We start from the raw sequence: 16,784 nt of genomic DNA, 5'->3' as shown, positions 1-16,784 counted from the left end.
CATTCCATTATATGCAGGGAAAATAAGTATAAGTATTACACATGGCTGAAAGTTCATTATATGTTCGTGAGAAATTATCATAAACATCTCACAAATAATGGTCATTTTTAGGCACTTATAATACATGGTGATTCCAAAAGGACCATACAACTTCGTAAGCTTATAGAAATTTATTAGAAAACATACAGATTTGGTTTTAATGCCATGTAAAAGCCAAGTTTTCACTCAATGTGGTTCAATGTGACTTCCCTTGGTCATGCGGCAGACATCCCACCTCATCTCAATTTCTACCGAACTCGCTGCAACATATCTGGCATCACTAACTCAACTGCGGCAGTGATTCGGTTTCTGAGCTCAGCGAGATGGGCAGGTAAGGGTGGAACGTACATTTGATCTTTAAGGAACTCTCATAAGAAGAAATCAAGCGGTGTCAAGTCGGGGAACCGAGGTGGCAATGATGTCGATCCCCCACAACCAATCCACCGACCAGGAAACCTTAAGTCGAGAAAATCAAGAACGTTTTGGAGGTAGTGTGGAGGTGCACCATCCTGCTGAAATTGGATTTCCCCTTCTTCATCATCTTCACCTATTGGCAGGATGAGAAAATTTTGTAGCATGTCCAGATAGACAAAACCATTGATAGTTTTTTCCTGGAAGAAGGGGCCGTACACTTTAATTTTACTTAAGGCACAAAATACATTCACTTTTGGGCTGTCACGAACATGTTGCAGATGGAGATGTGGAGGTTCAGAACCCCAGATCCTGCAGTTATGGGTATTTACTTTACCAGTGATGTGGAATGTCAACTCGTCACTAAAGACCATGTGGTTCAATAACATCTCATCTTCTTCAATCCTACCAAGCATTTCTACACAGAAATCCCATCAACCCAACTTATCTTCATCACTAATGTGTTGCACCATTGTAAATCGATATTGTTTAAGTCCAAATGTCTCCTTAAAATGCGCCAAACAGTTGGTTGTGGAATCCCAGTCCCACGAGAAGCATTGCTGCATTGATTTTCTATGACTTCGAACAAAACTTTCCCTCATTTGTTCGACTACAGCATCAGCCACACGTGGATGTCCGGGAGATTTGGCATGTGTAATGTAACAGCCAATCTCAACAAAAGTACGGTGCCAAGAATAAATTGTTGCCCTGGTAGGAGGATCCTTGCCATACTGGATATGAAATCTATGCTGAACCACTGTCGCAGATTTTGTTTTTTCAAATAAAAACACACAGCGAGCTTGCTCTACACGTGTGAAAGCAGTCATTTTGAAATGAACTACCTTAGTGCATGTGGTGACAAAACTCCTATACTACAAAACTATGTCAGTGAAAACTTGAGTTTTGCTATCAGATAGCATTGCAACCAGCTTCCTATGTTTTCTAAATAAATTTTTGTAAGCTTACAAAGTTGTATAATCCTTTCAGAATCACTGTGTATAACTATTACAGTTAATAAATAAATCTCAACTGAATTTTTTTTTTTTTTTTTTTTTTTTTTTTTACTGGCACGCATGCTAATATGAAACTGAATATTTACTATAAAAAGTAGGGTTCAAGATTTTGAGTGTGGGGGGAAGGGACAGAGAAGGAGTTGACAAATGTGTGGCCCTCTAATTAAAATATTCTAATCCTATCCTGACAATAAAACTCACTATTGTGAAAAGGTTAACTGAAAATATAATACACAATTCTTGACAAGACATTTTTATTCATTAAAAGTTACATATTGTAAGTCAAATCTTGGTTTACAATGTCACACAGGCACAAACATGAAAAAAACCGTTAAATTGGATATTATCTGATTTGTTCAACATATAATCCTCTTCTGGTTATTTCTTCTCTTCTAAAGTTTTAATTTTAAAAGTAATTTCTACCATAACATTCCAATTGCCTCTGTTAAAAATGTCAGTAACAAACATAATCCCTCTCTGTAGCTGGAGAATCTGCTAGTAATGCAGTCTTTCAACTTGAAATGCAACATAATTAAAATATAATATATATTTTGTCATATAATCACAGCTTTAAACTCTCTTATAAAAGCAAACTGTAGCTACAATTTTTTGTGATGAAACACTACCTACATTCGCTTAGTACCCATAATACCTTTCTCTCTTTACATGAAAGCATTCCTTTATCAGTTTATCTTTCAACACTCTTTGGTAGCCCTGTCGAAACTGTTCTCTTGTAGTTGTGACAACCAGATTTAATTCATACATACTGTAAAACACTTGATATCATTTGTAAGTTTTTTTTTGTTCTAAATTCTTCCATCCATTCCTGATTTGGTGTAAATTATTATTGCTATTATTTGTTAGTATTCGATATTTTAAAGTATACTTTTGATATGAAGTTTGTTGTAATTAACTTTTAAAGGGGCAGGGAATATAATCTCGGAAATATGAAATAGAATTAGAATTAATGTTATCTAAATGTAATGCAGCTTTCTGCAAAAATCTTAGTATTCTTTTATGGTGCCTATGTTAACATTAATATCTATGCCATTTGTCATTAAATTTTGTAGCCATAAATAATTTAAACTTAAACTTTGCTTCAATGACACACAAGCATCATCATCGAACCAGCTATTAGTGACTGCAGATATTACCTTTTACAAGAAAGACATTTAAAATAAAAAGGGTATACTTTGTTTTGTTTTATTGTAACAACACTATCTTTTGCTTCACAACTGATAGTGTTTCTTAGATTCTGAGGGATCCATTTTCCTGAGTGAACAATGCTGCCTGTGGATGTACCATTCATATGTAAATCGCGAAATTTCACCAATTTTAATTTCCACTAAACCCTGAAGTGGACATGATACCTCGTTTCCTACTAACAGCATAATATTTTTACTTATACTATTACGAAACTCTATAGCACCATCTATCATTTTCACAGTGAAAATATGATTAATGTGTTTGTCATAGAAGATGGGACTGACACTAAGACTGGCATCCAAGATGACGGCCGATTGAGGACTTTTCGTAGATTGCATTGGCCTATATGTATTTATATATGAACACTGGCAGTTGACCATTTTAATCACCTGTAAAATCCAAGTTTGAGAGGAAATGAGTTATTTGTCCAAATTGTACATACAGAAGTTTTCTTAAATAGGAAGATTGCGTCACTGTTAATATCTTACTTGAATGCACAAAATGGTATGTCCCAAGGAAAGAATAAAAAATACAGATGCCCAAACCAAGTCTGCAATGAATACCTCGGCTGTGTGGGTAATGCTGGTCTTGTTCAAACTTCAGTTTATTCTGATGTTTTTTATTAAAAAATGTCTACATCAAAGTGTATTCAGAAAGCAACTTAATAAAATAGACAACTTTTCCTTAGTGTCCATATCTTCAAATTTAAAAGATTTAAAATGATTTAACAGGCAATTAAATTTGGTTCATTTGTCACATGTTTCTTCTAAACTTAGATGCAGACATCACAAACTTCTTGTTGAGAAGGCTCATGTTGTCATGAAAAACCTGGACTTCGACATTTGTCATGAGCAACAACAGTAGCAACATTCGCTGTGGTCTTTTCTTTTCTGTGGCAAATGTTTAGTTAAATATGGGAGGGTAGATTTTCAAAAATTGTTGATATGCTCCTTCTTGAAGTTTTCAACTTTTTTCTAGGCAGTTATAAACGAACTATCTGCACATGGAAATTTATCTTCCCTGATAAAAAAATCAGAATCAAAATGTTTTATACACACTAGTGAGTTATTTGCTAGGGTAAAATGTTCACGATGGACGCTTCTTGTCCACTTAGCACTTAAATCTTTATCTTTTGGAAACAAAAATACATGTACAAACGGATTTTATCATAATTCGATTTACAACTTGGAATACTGCAAGTGCGAGGCATTTTAAGGTTAAGTTTGGTAACTACATATGTATATTGCAAATGACACTTTCAAGCTTTGTTCACTTAGAAAATAATTATATCACACAATTAAAATATCATAACTCTCTTACAAGAAGGTCCTGGTAAAGGTCCAAACAGACGACATTTAATTAAAATTTTCGATTATATAAGAGGTGGCAACATTAAAGACTTTCCAGCTCTAGATTGGTGATATATTAATTATATTTTTACACTTTATCTCACTCTGGCAAGAGATACTCACTAAAAATGACCATGTAAGTAATATTCTTTGATGTATTCAACAAAATAGTACAGTGATAAAACAATAACGAGGCAAGTGGAATCCTAACATTAACTTAAACTCTAATTTTTGTACAATACTTTCAAATTAAGTAGTGTTGATATGGTAAAATAAGATTTAAGCTTTCATATGTTACTAAATACCAGCTTGTCCTTCCAGAAGCTGTTCATGACTTGTTCCACTCTTCCTAATTCTTCACGAAGTAACACAGTTCTTTTCTATGATTGTGGAAGGATGTTATGCTGAAGAGTTGCTGGAGTTGATGGCCATGTTGTTAGGAAATGCGCCAGTCAGGAATTACTACTAGGAAGCAGCAAATCTCCATTTTTGACAGCTCCAGCTTTCCAACCACTTTCAGCAACCTATGTGTCATGGAAATACATTCAATGTCATGCACTAAGAATTTCAATAAAAAGAACAAAAATTAACTTCGATTAAAACCTTACAGAAATTTCAGTTTCTGAACAGGTAACAGTATTCACTATTATATTAGTCATATTTGCGTCATTATAAAAATCCACTGTGTCAGCTGGTGGATTTTTTAGTAGGTTATTTTACGACACTGTATAAACATCTCAGGTTATTTAGTGTCCGAATTAAATGAAGGTAATAATGCCGGTGAAATGAGCACCAATAGTTACCCAGCATTTGCTCATATTGGGTTGAAGGAAAACCCTGGAGAAAACCTCAACCAAGTAACTTGCTCCGACTGAGATTCGAACCCGGGCCACCTGGTTTCGCGGCCAGATACACTGTTACTCCACAGGTGTGGACTCAGCTGGTGGAAAAACTGAACTGAAGCTGAAGTGCACATTAGCATCAGTAAATATAATATGTAATTACAATTGAACGTGTCAATTCATTTAACTATTTAGGTTGTAATTTATTTTATATTACTGATGAAGATAGGGCAAGCACTCTAAAAAAATCACTGGAACAATTAACCTTTTTGCTACTTAGGTCGTCAGAGTAATGGCGGATAAATTATGTATGCAATAGAAACGAGGCTTCCAAAGCACAGAATGGACACATTTTAAAATGGATCATCTGCAATGATGTATATCATTACTGGTGAGTGTTTAATCATTTTTGCATTAATCTTTGCATGGTATTATATATTTCTAAAATATTTTTAAATTGTTAAAAGATTTCAGCAAGGAGAGTTTGGCAGGTTGCAAAAAAATCACCAGGTAAAAGGTTAACACAGTCTTCAAACATTCCCAAGTTCAAAAACATACGAGGCTAAAAGTCTATAAAACACTAGCTCTCATTTATGGCAGTGAGGCATGAATAATCAGAAAAGCTGATGAGAAAAGGCTAACAGTGGCTGAAATGAGGTTTATGAGATGGACAGCAGAATGTTCATTGCTCGAATACCATAAAAATGAAGACATACTGAAAGAACTAAAAACAGATCCTACAGTTCATTTTGTTATAAACATCAGTGGAAGGAAGATGTCGAAAGGATGGATCACACTAGATGGTCTAGACAAATTCTTGCCTATGTACCAAGAGAAAGGAGAAATTTAGCGAGACCACGAAAATGCTGGTATGAGACTGTAATGGATCTACTAGGGTCTAACACAGGGATGCAAAACTGTCACGTCACAAGCTGGAACAGGTATCTCATCCCTTCCCTTCAACCCTCGCGTCATTGTGGGGTAGGGGGAGAAGTGATATGTATTCAGTATGCTTTCCAAACGTCACAGATACGTCACTGAAGGCTCCAGCCTTGTGGATGGGGAAACAAACTCTTTCTCCATGCTTCCACCCCTCTCTTCCCCAGTGCTACATTCCTGGTCTAACACGTGATGATGATGATGATGATGATGATGGATGATGATGGACGTATCAGAATACACATGCCATTGAATTTATGCATATCTTATTTTTCCACTATTGCAGTTTATAATGAAATAATTCTGGGATATTTCTCCATTGTACACCTATAGTTCTGTTATTTTACAATACATTACTAACACCCACACATTGCTGAAACAGGAAAAGGAAAGCTTGCCAGATTTACTATGTATTAAATATTAAAATGACAAAACAGTTATACTTCCTCGTACAAATAGGAAAATATGCAAGCAAAATGTTTCTTTCACAGAAACATACAGGCTATTCCATCTCAAATCAACCGAAATATAGAGAAAATTGACTTTGCAATTTTTAAATACAATGAAATTTTTTCTGTCCGTAGACAACTGTGATATAATGCTTTGTACAAAGTTTGAGGCAACAGAACTTAATGGTGTTTAAATTAATAATATTTAAATTTATCATATTTTCATAAAATTAGCAACTTTAAACTATTGTGGCTCCGAAACCCTTTCACCCAATGATCAAAATCATGGTTTATTTTGATGCTGAGAAGTCAAAGTTTATATTAACATGTAAACAGTTTTTCTTACTTTCTATGGAAATGGAGAAATTTAGATTTTTCTTCAATAAGATGCCTTTAGCCACGAAAAAATATTTTTTAAATATATGGTTAGATTCCGCATTGAAAGTACAAATAAACACATATTTTTTTTACTGGTGGTACGTTGATAAGAAAGTATTGAAAATATCAAATAAAGAGAATAAATAGTACGCGCGTGAACTAACCAGCTGACTGTGAGATGGGAGGTAGTCGAGACAAGCAAGGCCAGGAGACAAACATGTGATGTGTTGTCTAGCAGTCATAAGTGTGCTAGCTTTATCACAGGTTTTCATAAACATAGGAGTAAAATGATGCCCAATGCTCACTTATCTTCAGCTCTCGGCCAGTGCGTGCGGTACTGGGTCGTTCAAGTCTAGGCATGTGAAAATCTATTTAATACCCTCAAAACTTATTGCCGAGCCACTAAGCAAACAATGCTGAATCCCTCTTAATAATGCAAGGTTTTTTCTCAATATTTTTTTACATTTTTACAAATGGTCAAAAAGCCTAAAAGCAAGTAAAATCAGATTATCTGTCTCTCTGTGTACTATAAAAATAAGAATTACTTCTTAACATAACCTACCAAATGTCAGTTTCAAAATGAGCTCTCGTTCAATGTTCTGCAGTAAATGGTTCCAGAGTTCTGAGGGCTGAAAGAGGCTTGTTTTTATAAAATACGCTAAATTTGTCACTCAATAATATGAAAACCGTTTGACTTTCGATAGTATATTTTTGAAAATGCACTCCCCTCAGCACCTTGTATAAGTAGGGAAAAAATTAGAGTATAAAAAAATGAGAGGCTTTTTACTGATCGATTTCCTATGGAATAGCCCATACACTTATATGCACAATAACATAAATGTAGAATCGTTGATCAAGACAATTCTAAATCAATATCACTTCTGTACATGTTTCAGAACATTACATGCAATATACACAGTATATAAATTGGGATGCTAGTAATTTAACACTTGCTAGAAAACCAACAGATAAAAATGTGAAGTTTACCAAGTCAACATACCTGTCTTCCTTGGCCATGTATCAATTCCCAGTAGCCCACCTGACAAAGCAGCTGGGCCCCAGGGCAAATCAGAGTCTCTTACGGGTCATAGTTGAACTCCAATGACTGCGAGATCACGTGTTCAACATCCTCGTGCAACTGAAAACAAAATAAAGTAAGCTGATAACACAAGAATACCGAATGCTAAAATTACCATGGAGATGAGAAGTCGCTACCTAAGATGCTATTATTTTCCAACATATCTAGGTTATAGGCATAGTGAGAAGCTATTTTTTTAAGGGGAGTCGTCAAGACCCAAAATGAAAAAGAATTCACATTTTAATTTTTTTTTTTTTTTACACTTTATGAAAGTATGGTTCATTCTGCTTAATTTGATGTTTGGTTTATTAAAATATTAGAATATTTAATACTTCAAATATATTTAAAAACATTAATGTATTCATGTTTTGGAGAAAAAATTTACCACTTTTCACAAAAAATTATCTCAGGAACTAATTGTCTTAGAAGGCTGAGGTTTGGCTTGTTTTGTAGTAAAATTAAAGACTGTGTTTTAAGATCCGGCCCATCCTGATTTACTAAAAATTGTTTGAGAGGAAGAACTCTGAAAACTAATGAATCATTCAATATCATTGTTTGCTATTGAGTCCCAAAAAAAAAAAAAGTGTTTATTGGTTTGTCAAGGTTGGAACTTGAAGTACTAGATGCTGTACTCGCATTTAATGATGAATATATTGCAAGGATACAGGTGTTGAAGGATCTAGGTATTCAAATAGGATATGTGTGTGTATCTAATGCCTACCCATTTCACTTGCGTGATTCGGGTTCTGCATATTGCAGAAAGATGGCAGCACTATAACCCATTTTCAATTTGTACACTATTTTGGCAGGCCACACTGTAGGCTACATAATGTGTACCTGTGATGAGTTATGTCGTGTAATAGGGTGATTGTAAGTGTATGTGTTCGTTTAAGTGTAGTGCAGGGAATGGATGAGAATGACGATGAAGATGCGGAAGGGAGAAGGTAAACCCAGTGCTGGCACATAGCCTACTCCTGTTGAATAGCACCAAGGGGGCTGCCAGGCTTAATGTCACTATCAACAGTGACATATCTGGCAAAACATGGCGAACTTGAGCACATTGAAAATACAGAAGACAGAGATCGCACTAACAAACACAACAAAAGAGGCAAAATCCAAGAGAAGGAGGGGAGCATTAGGCGAGTAGGATAAGGAGGAGACGAGGACTACCAACCAGGAAGGCTTTAAAACTTTTTTTCTGTAATAAGTATGTTTTTGTGGAAAATTATGTTTTAAATGTGATTTACTTAAAGCTACATTTTTCAACATAAATGACCTGTTTCTCAGAGACTATTAGGTCTATCTGCATGTAAATTTTACCACACATTTCAGATAATACTGTGATGATGTGGAATTCCTTTGAGTTTGCTGTAATAGTTTATTTAAAAAAGAAGTCTTATTTTTTTGTGAAAATTTTAGTTTTTATAAAAAAATCTTTTTTTTTTTTCTATTAGATATTTCATCATCAAAACGAATCAGTGCACTCTGAAGGAATGCATAAACATCCTGTATAACTATCACAGTTCTATACCTAGTATGTTCTGAGATAACAGGTCATGAATATAGCTGTTTTAACATTAGTGAGATAGGATGCAAGGGATAGTGAAGTGCATTCCATAACCTCTCCTATCCAAAACCCAACCTCAACCTGCTCGTGGTGCAACCTGCTTTTACAAATGAGGCTCTGGGGACCGAGTAATGGTGGTATAACCACACCATCAGAAATAGAGGAAATGCTATTTCATCTCTTACACTGGCCTGCCACGGCGCAGAAATGTTCCACAAGTGGTGCTTGTGAGGAAGGTCGGTGGACTCTAAAACTCCTCCCGGCCAGGTCCGATGGACCCATTAACCAACGACAGGTGTGGCCCTCCAGTCATACTGGGGGTTTACGTGAGTGGGTGATGTAACCACCATTACAAACAAAAAATTGGTGCCCACTTAAAAAACGGTTACACTTATGCTAATTAACATTGCCCTCTATGCAACAAAGAAGAAGAAATGACTGAAGATCATCTACAAACCTATGAAGTTCTACCTGATGAATCCACTACAGAGAAATATTGGATAGCAAGAAGCTAATGGCTTCGTTGCCAAAGCCCGGCATTAGATAACAACACATTAGTGAGATAGGGCTTGACGACTCCACTTAAATTGCATGATGTGTTATTAGTTTTCTTCACCTTGTACACCAGCAAAGGGTTTAGCCGAGTGGTTGACATCGCAGATGAGATCCTGAGTTCGAATCCCCATACCATTACATTATTAAATTTCACACATGTATGTTTGAACACAATAGATCTCCTTGCAGAATTTCATGACAGGACACCTTGCTCATTAACCCTAACCTTATATTATGAATGTCTTAATGATAAGTCTGTCTGAAGTAGGGTCTAAATCAAGTTGATACATGAGGCACTCTGAACTGTATGTTTTGTGTTATTAATAAGAACGACGAAGTTACCTTGCGAAAATAATGCAAATTTGCTTCCAGGTTAACTTGACTCCATACTAAATATACCGAAAAGTGGAAAAATACTTGTCGATAGTGAAATATAATTTTCCTATTCTATTCAAGACTTTCTTTAGAACATCAATCACAATTCTAATGAATAACCCTGATGAGAATAAATCATACCAAATGTCTGAGTATAGATTCCCTTACTGCTGGGTTTCGACAAAAGTCCATTAAATACTACTATGGGATCCAACGAGTGAATACCCCAGCCATGCACACAAGGTCACAAATGTTGTGGGAAGAAGTGATGAGGAATCCTGCCAGCAGCCAACATTCTAGTTCAGTGAAGTGGAGGATATATTAGTCGCGTGTTGTGTTTATTTGACATTATATGTGTGTTTGGCAAATAAAGAAACTGAAATGGTTTTCATTGTAGCTCAAACAATTTTTATTGTGAAGATTTAATGAGAAAGAAAGGTTACAAGAAACTGAAATGACATTTCAGACAGGTCCAGAAACACATATTCCTTCACAATCATACACTTATAAATTTCTTCATTGATACCATCCCATTGTGGAATCCTGGGAAACGAAAATGCAGATGCTTTAGCAAAGAAGGGCAGCACTGCTACTTACAGACCTGTTACTAAATCTATATACTTAGACTTCAACAAACACAATCTCAAGGGAAAAAATGGAATTCTCTCCATCATAATCCGCAGTTAATTCCCGATTTACCACGAAAATCGTCTGTAGCTGCATTTAGATTGGCAATAGGCCATGACTGTTTGGCCAAACACCTGCATAGAATTGGAATATATCAGTCCCCTAACTGCTCATTGTGCAACTGAAACCAAGCAATGGATTCGGAACACCTCAAAATCTATGCTTCAGTGGCTGACCATGATAATATCTTTGTAAAATATTGGAGTGCAAGAGGTCAAATGACTTTACTGTCAAATGCCTGGCATTAGAAAACAACAACTTTCTTTCAAAATATAAGCTACAAACCATTCCACATTTTCCTTTGCGAATCTAAACAAATTGCAGTGATCTTCTTCTCCCCTAGTCTTGACTAGTTCCTTGTACATTTTATCCCTCTTACTCTCATAAAAGCTGTCATCATTGAGGTATTACAGTTACTTTAAAACATAAGTATGGTCTGTACCAAACTCGAAAATTCTATAGTACTTACTGGCATAAACAAATACGTTTAGTCACATATTAAGTAAGTACTGGTTAAACTCAGTGACTGCTAATTATACCAGTACTTTCTTGAAACAGTACAACAGTAGTTGATATTGAAATGCTTTATCACTAACCAGCAGTAACAATATTTAATATTTTTTTATTCACTCCACCCAATATCACACTCTTCTACTCGACAGTCAACTCAAACTGTCTTGCACCCTTACTACATATTAGGGGGAGAGTAGAACCTTGTTTGACAAGTAGGTTATTAAAGTGGCGCCAGAGTTGGTATCTCGACATTTGCTGACCATGTAATTTAACTTATTTCAGCTTCTATGCATCAGGAGCTTTGGAAAATACTATGTGCTGCAATGTCAGTTACTGTCTCATGAACCTGGATTTTGTGTCCAAGTACAGAAAATATGAATGATTTTCCTACACATCTTCCTATTCACTATGCTACGCAATAACTCATATTGCAAGTACACTATTATGTAATACCGTATTTACCCATGTAACAGACGCACTTTTTATTTTTCGATTTTTATAACAAAAAAACTAGGGTGCGTCCTTTATGCGAGGGAAAAAAAAAAACGTATTAAAGGTGCGCCAGCTTGAATGCTGAGATAATCATCAGAATACGTAACGATATATGGGCCGTGACTAATTTATGAGGGCTATTCAGAAATCAACTTCCGATAGGCACAAAAAAAAAATGATACAAACTAATTATTGCCTGGAAAACATTCCTGGATAATGGCACTATTTTTCAACATAGTCGCCATACAAATTCAAGCATTTGTCATAGTGTGGGACTAGCTTGTGTATTCCTTCTTCATAAAAGGATGCCGCCTGTGTATTCAGCCAGGTTTTCAATCCGTCCATGAGCTCCCCATTTTCAGAGAGTTTAGAAATTGTGAAACGATGTCTTTCACACAGAATTTGTTCAATTTGTTGAACGAGTTCATCAGTCACAATTGAATGTCGATCATGACCTCCCTCATTGTGCTCATCTCCATGCATATTCTTAAATTTTCTGCACCAGTCCTGTATAGCACTATTGCTCATAATGTTGCCATAAACACGACTCAGCAGCATTAACTCTGATTGAAGAAATTGAATAACCGAACGGACCTCACAACTCGCGGGACAAGTAATAATCGCGTCCATTATCAATAGCTGTTTCTCACAGACTACTGAACAGAAATGAGTGCACGATGCAAGGGAGCATTATTACGTCTTTACTTGTGGCTACTGTGCAAGTGCCATCTTCCTGCAACGATCTAGCAATCCACAATTGACAATCGGAAGTTGATTTCTGAATAGCCCTCATATATATATGGATTGCGTCGCACTTAAGACAATTGCTAGTTAGCAGCAGTTGTATAAACAGATGAATACAGCAACAATATGACACACTTTATTGTTATTATTAACACTAGCCTTACTACTTCAATCACTGTCAAGTTCAGAATCATACTATAATTTGTCACAGATTCACATTTCCCCCATCAATTGTGGAAACACAATTTTATGAACACTGCAGATATCCTAAGAATATTGGATTATTAACTGGAGAATACCTACATTTTGCACGTGTAGAAAAATAACCAACTTATATTTTGCATATGTAGCAGAAAAATAACCAATCATGGTTGCAGTGATACTATGCATTAGTGTTTAAAAACTTGAATTTAAACATAAGCAGTGCATCCAATCTTATAATTTTCGATATTATTAAAACGATCTTTGTTTAAAATGAGATGCATCTATTATGTAGGATTTTTTTTTTTTTTTTTTTAAATTTTAACGGGAAAAATTGGGATGTGCGTCCATTATGGAGGTAAATATAGCAATTCTTATCGGGTTCTCAACCAGGTGAATTGGATAATTGCTTCCAAGCTTGAAAAGGACTAGCTCTGCCATCTTCTTCAAGGATTGAAGTTTCGTTGGGACCATGTCTAGCTGGTATATAAGCTGTTACTAAGGTTTCCCCATGCAGGCCAATCAGGAACTAGTCCTGACTGCCTGTTGTGTTTTGGTTGGTCGAAGCATGTTGATAGCATGTTTCCACGTTGTGCTCAGCTGAAAACCCCATCTCTTGAAATTATTGCCATTTACCTGGATTTCGATGGCTTCCTTGATGACCAGCCTGTTGAAATCCAGCTAGATGGCAATAATTTCAACAGAGACAGGGGCCTTCAGCTGACAGCGTGAAAATGTTCTATCAACACACTTTGACAAATCAGAACACAGCAGGTGGTTGGGACTACAAACTAGCTCTTGATTGGGTTGCAGTGGGAAGCCCTACTGAATGCTTATATATACCAGCTAGACATGGTCCCACGGCACTTCATTCCCTGAAGAAGATGGTAGAGCTAGTCACTGAAAGCTTGGAAGCAACTATCCAACTCACTTGGCTGAGAACCTGAGAATAATTATTCCACATCCAATACAGGGAAAGCCTGAAGTCCTAGTTTAAAGATTTGGAAATGATGACTTCTTCTCTCAGGGATCAACTCTGGCTAGCCTCACTCTAGTCACTAAATATTCGATATACTCACCTCTTGTATCAATGTCTGTGTTCCCCAATGCAATATGGTGTGTTGGCAAAAAGCCCAAGGGCAGGTTCTAATGACCCTGCATGGTGTAACTGAACTAACGTCACTCATCTACAGAAGGTCTTTCCACAGGTTTGCATGATAGGTATATAGATTTCAAAAATCTTTAGAACCCTACCATACTGCCTGATGCTGTTACATCCCTGCAACAAAAATCGTTTAAAGGCAAGCACATAATGCCATCCTACAATATACAAGCCTGAGATAATTACGTGAATATTAATATATACCTACCTTCTGCTATTTCCAGACCCACGATTCTGCCTTTAGTTGTCCAAGGTTCTCGAATCTGGGTCATGTTAATTTCTCTGCAGTTGATTGCTTGCAGAGCTGTGATGAAGGTTTATTTGTAAAACCTTCATTTGGATTCCGGTGGTCTTGATAGAACTCTGAAGGTTGCCCGACCCATTCCTAGGAATGGTTTGAAGTCAATGGCCTCCAGAGCTTTGAAGGATTGTTCGTTTATTGCAAGGACAAGAGTTACGCCATCTGGCACCTCTTTCCTTGTTACAACTTTCCAATCCTCTGTTTTAAGGTTCTTATTCTGGTTCTGAAGTAACTCCAGGATTCGGGAAGCTTCCTTCTTCTTGTACAACTTTGGAACCCAAAACAACACCTTAGCTCTACGCATTAAGATATTGCCAGGCTTTACTTCCAGATCGGCATCTTCCCATGGCTGAATCTCAGATATTACATTCTCTAGCCAGGCTTTCGTCCAACTGTTTGCACAGACGACAATCAGGGCTCCATCTCTCATTTGTGTGGAGAGAAACTGGGCAACTTCCCCATCTTCTGATGGTGTAATCCTCTCCAACAGAGCATCCTGCAGGAGTTCACTCTGTTCTTCTGTCAGTGTTTTCTCTGGAAAGTCCTTCGGAACCACAGCTAACTTCATGATGGATTGTTGCTCCTTGGAGGATTGGGAAGTTCCAGCTACTGCGTGCTCCTTTTCTTCATCAAGTTCAGTAAACATTTTATCGCCACTTTCTTGTACCCGTTCTGTTTTTAGTGCAGTCTGTGATGCTGCTCCAAATTCTGGATTTCCAGCAGATCTAAACTTGCTCATGATTTCTCGGTAGGTTTGTCTAACCCCCTTCTTCTGGCAGCGTTCACTTCTAGGTAACACACGCACTCCAGCTGCTATTGCTTGCTGTATTCTCAATTTGCGTCTCTGTGCACCAGACAGTCTTTTCTCTCGAAAGGGTGTGTGGCCCAATGATGATGAGGTACCTTGGCACATATCTTCAGAGCTACCCTGTTCTGCAAGGTCTGACAAGTCTCTCTCAGCAGCTGGTAGGCAGTGTGTCCCCATTATTCTGGGAGTTACTTCTGAGTGTGGTCCCTGCATACGCTCATTTTCTAGGTAGTGTGTTCTCGACATTCTGGGAGTTATCTCTGACTGAGGTCCCTGCATCCGCTCATGTTCTAGGTAGTGTGTTCCCAGCATTCTGGGAGGTATCTCTGACTGAGGTCCCTGCATACGCTCACGTTCTAGGTAATGTGTCCCCATCATTCTGGGAATTACCTCTAACTGAGGTCCCTGCATACGCTCACGTTCTAACACCCAGGTTCCTTCTGTACGAAAACCCCTGGGGTCTGGTTTATTTATAAAGTTAAAATTTCTGTTCTCAATCTTGATCCCACGAGTACGGGGGATGAAAGTGACCACAACTGCAAGACCCCCTGTGCAGATGCTAGGGTAAATTACTCCCAGAGGTCCCCAGGTATCCGAGAGGCCCCGTTCACGACGGATGACCCATCCGCCACTCAGCCATCGGCACGGATGCAAACACCTTGGTTTGGGAGTTGTTGGTCCAGGGCTCCCTATTTAAATTCAGGAGCAATCCAGCTTCAGCAAGCTTACACTGGACCTCAACAGCGCCACCTGCTGATCTGTCTGGTAGCTGTCAACTTCAGCCCCATGTGGGTTGCTTCTTAGTCTGGCTTCTCATCAACAACCAACCCGGTATGGGTGACCCTTTCCGGTACAGCTTGTTAAGATCACTGAAGCACACAAGCCCCGCCACCACGTCAAGGTCACGCAACCCAAGGCGGGGATAGTCTTCCTTTGTTCTACATATAAAACATATTTAACAATAATGAAATCAAAATTAAACACTATTGTGAGCATATTAAAAGAAGAGTACATGTAGTTTGGTTCTCTAAAGATAGTTTCTGCATAGGTGTAACATTTTCAATAAACAATATACAAATAATATGCACACCATTAGCTAAATGGCTAAGGCATCAGCTTTACACGCTATCTATGGAAGTATATTCCTTACGTATTGAGCTTCGTGACTGTATGTATATACTAGACTGGTAAAAGTACGACGACGCAAGTGTATCAGAAATTTTTTATATGTACTTATAAAAACGCTGGTTCAGAAACGCATATATATAACAAATTCGCTAAAACATACATAGAATGAAATCAGTATTACCGTTGGCTGTAAAAGTATCATTGATATTTATGATCCAAGTGCATCTGCTAGATAATAAACGTGCCATGTAACTTCCTACCATTTGAGACGCCATTTTGTGTCCGCACATAGCAGTGTAAATTGCGGGACATTTGAAATTAAGGTACCGTAAATGCGAGGTTTATATATAACATTATGAACATATGAAAATTGAAGGGGCCGAAAACTATAGTCGCGACGCTGTTATTCCCGGCGTGACTCCTCCTCTTTGCTTACATCTTAGGAAGTGAAGGCTCTATAAAGTCTAGGTAGGTAGTCTCGTTCGCCGTACCTCCTACGATAATAAATCAAACCCACTGTAACTCAGAAAATAAATTGAGCGGCAAA

The 16,784-nt window shown here is 37.3% G+C and overlaps 1 protein-coding gene across 3 annotated transcripts; it reads right to left on the bottom strand.

Moving 5' to 3' along the window:
* Nucleotides 1-1,700: 1,700 nt before the first annotated feature.
* Nucleotides 1,701-16,047, bottom strand: LOC138703489 (uncharacterized). Of its 3 annotated transcripts, none has more exons than XM_069831391.1 (4): nucleotides 14,209-16,047; nucleotides 13,918-14,117; nucleotides 7,614-7,764; nucleotides 1,701-4,542 (listed from the first exon to the last, which is right to left on the bottom strand). In XM_069831391.1, exon 1 carries the CDS (start codon nucleotides 15,518-15,520, stop codon nucleotides 14,333-14,335), a length of 1,188 nt encoding a protein of 395 aa, XP_069687492.1. In that variant the 5' UTR covers nucleotides 15,521-16,047; the 3' UTR covers nucleotides 1,701-4,542; nucleotides 7,614-7,764; nucleotides 13,918-14,117; nucleotides 14,209-14,332. The 3 variants fall into 3 exon arrangements, with proteins under 3 accessions (XP_069687492.1, XP_069687490.1, XP_069687491.1); XM_069831389.1 differs by having other exon boundaries at nucleotides 7,627-7,764; XM_069831390.1 differs by lacking the exon at nucleotides 13,918-14,117 and having other exon boundaries at nucleotides 7,627-7,764.
* Nucleotides 16,048-16,784: the final 737 nt, after the last annotated feature.

Source organism: Periplaneta americana, chromosome 7, assembly GCF_040183065.1.
Source record: "Periplaneta americana isolate PAMFEO1 chromosome 7, P.americana_PAMFEO1_priV1, whole genome shotgun sequence".
NCBI classification, from domain to species: domain Eukaryota; kingdom Metazoa; phylum Arthropoda; class Insecta; order Blattodea; family Blattidae; genus Periplaneta; species Periplaneta americana.
Note: the sequence above shows the minus strand (reverse complement) of the source record. Positions and strands in the feature narration are given on the sequence as shown.

Coding starts and splice junctions, on each gene's coding strand:
- LOC138703489 (XM_069831391.1), bottom strand. CDS start 15,520: ATGCAGGGACCTCAGTTAGAGGTAATTCCCAGAATGATGGGGACACAT.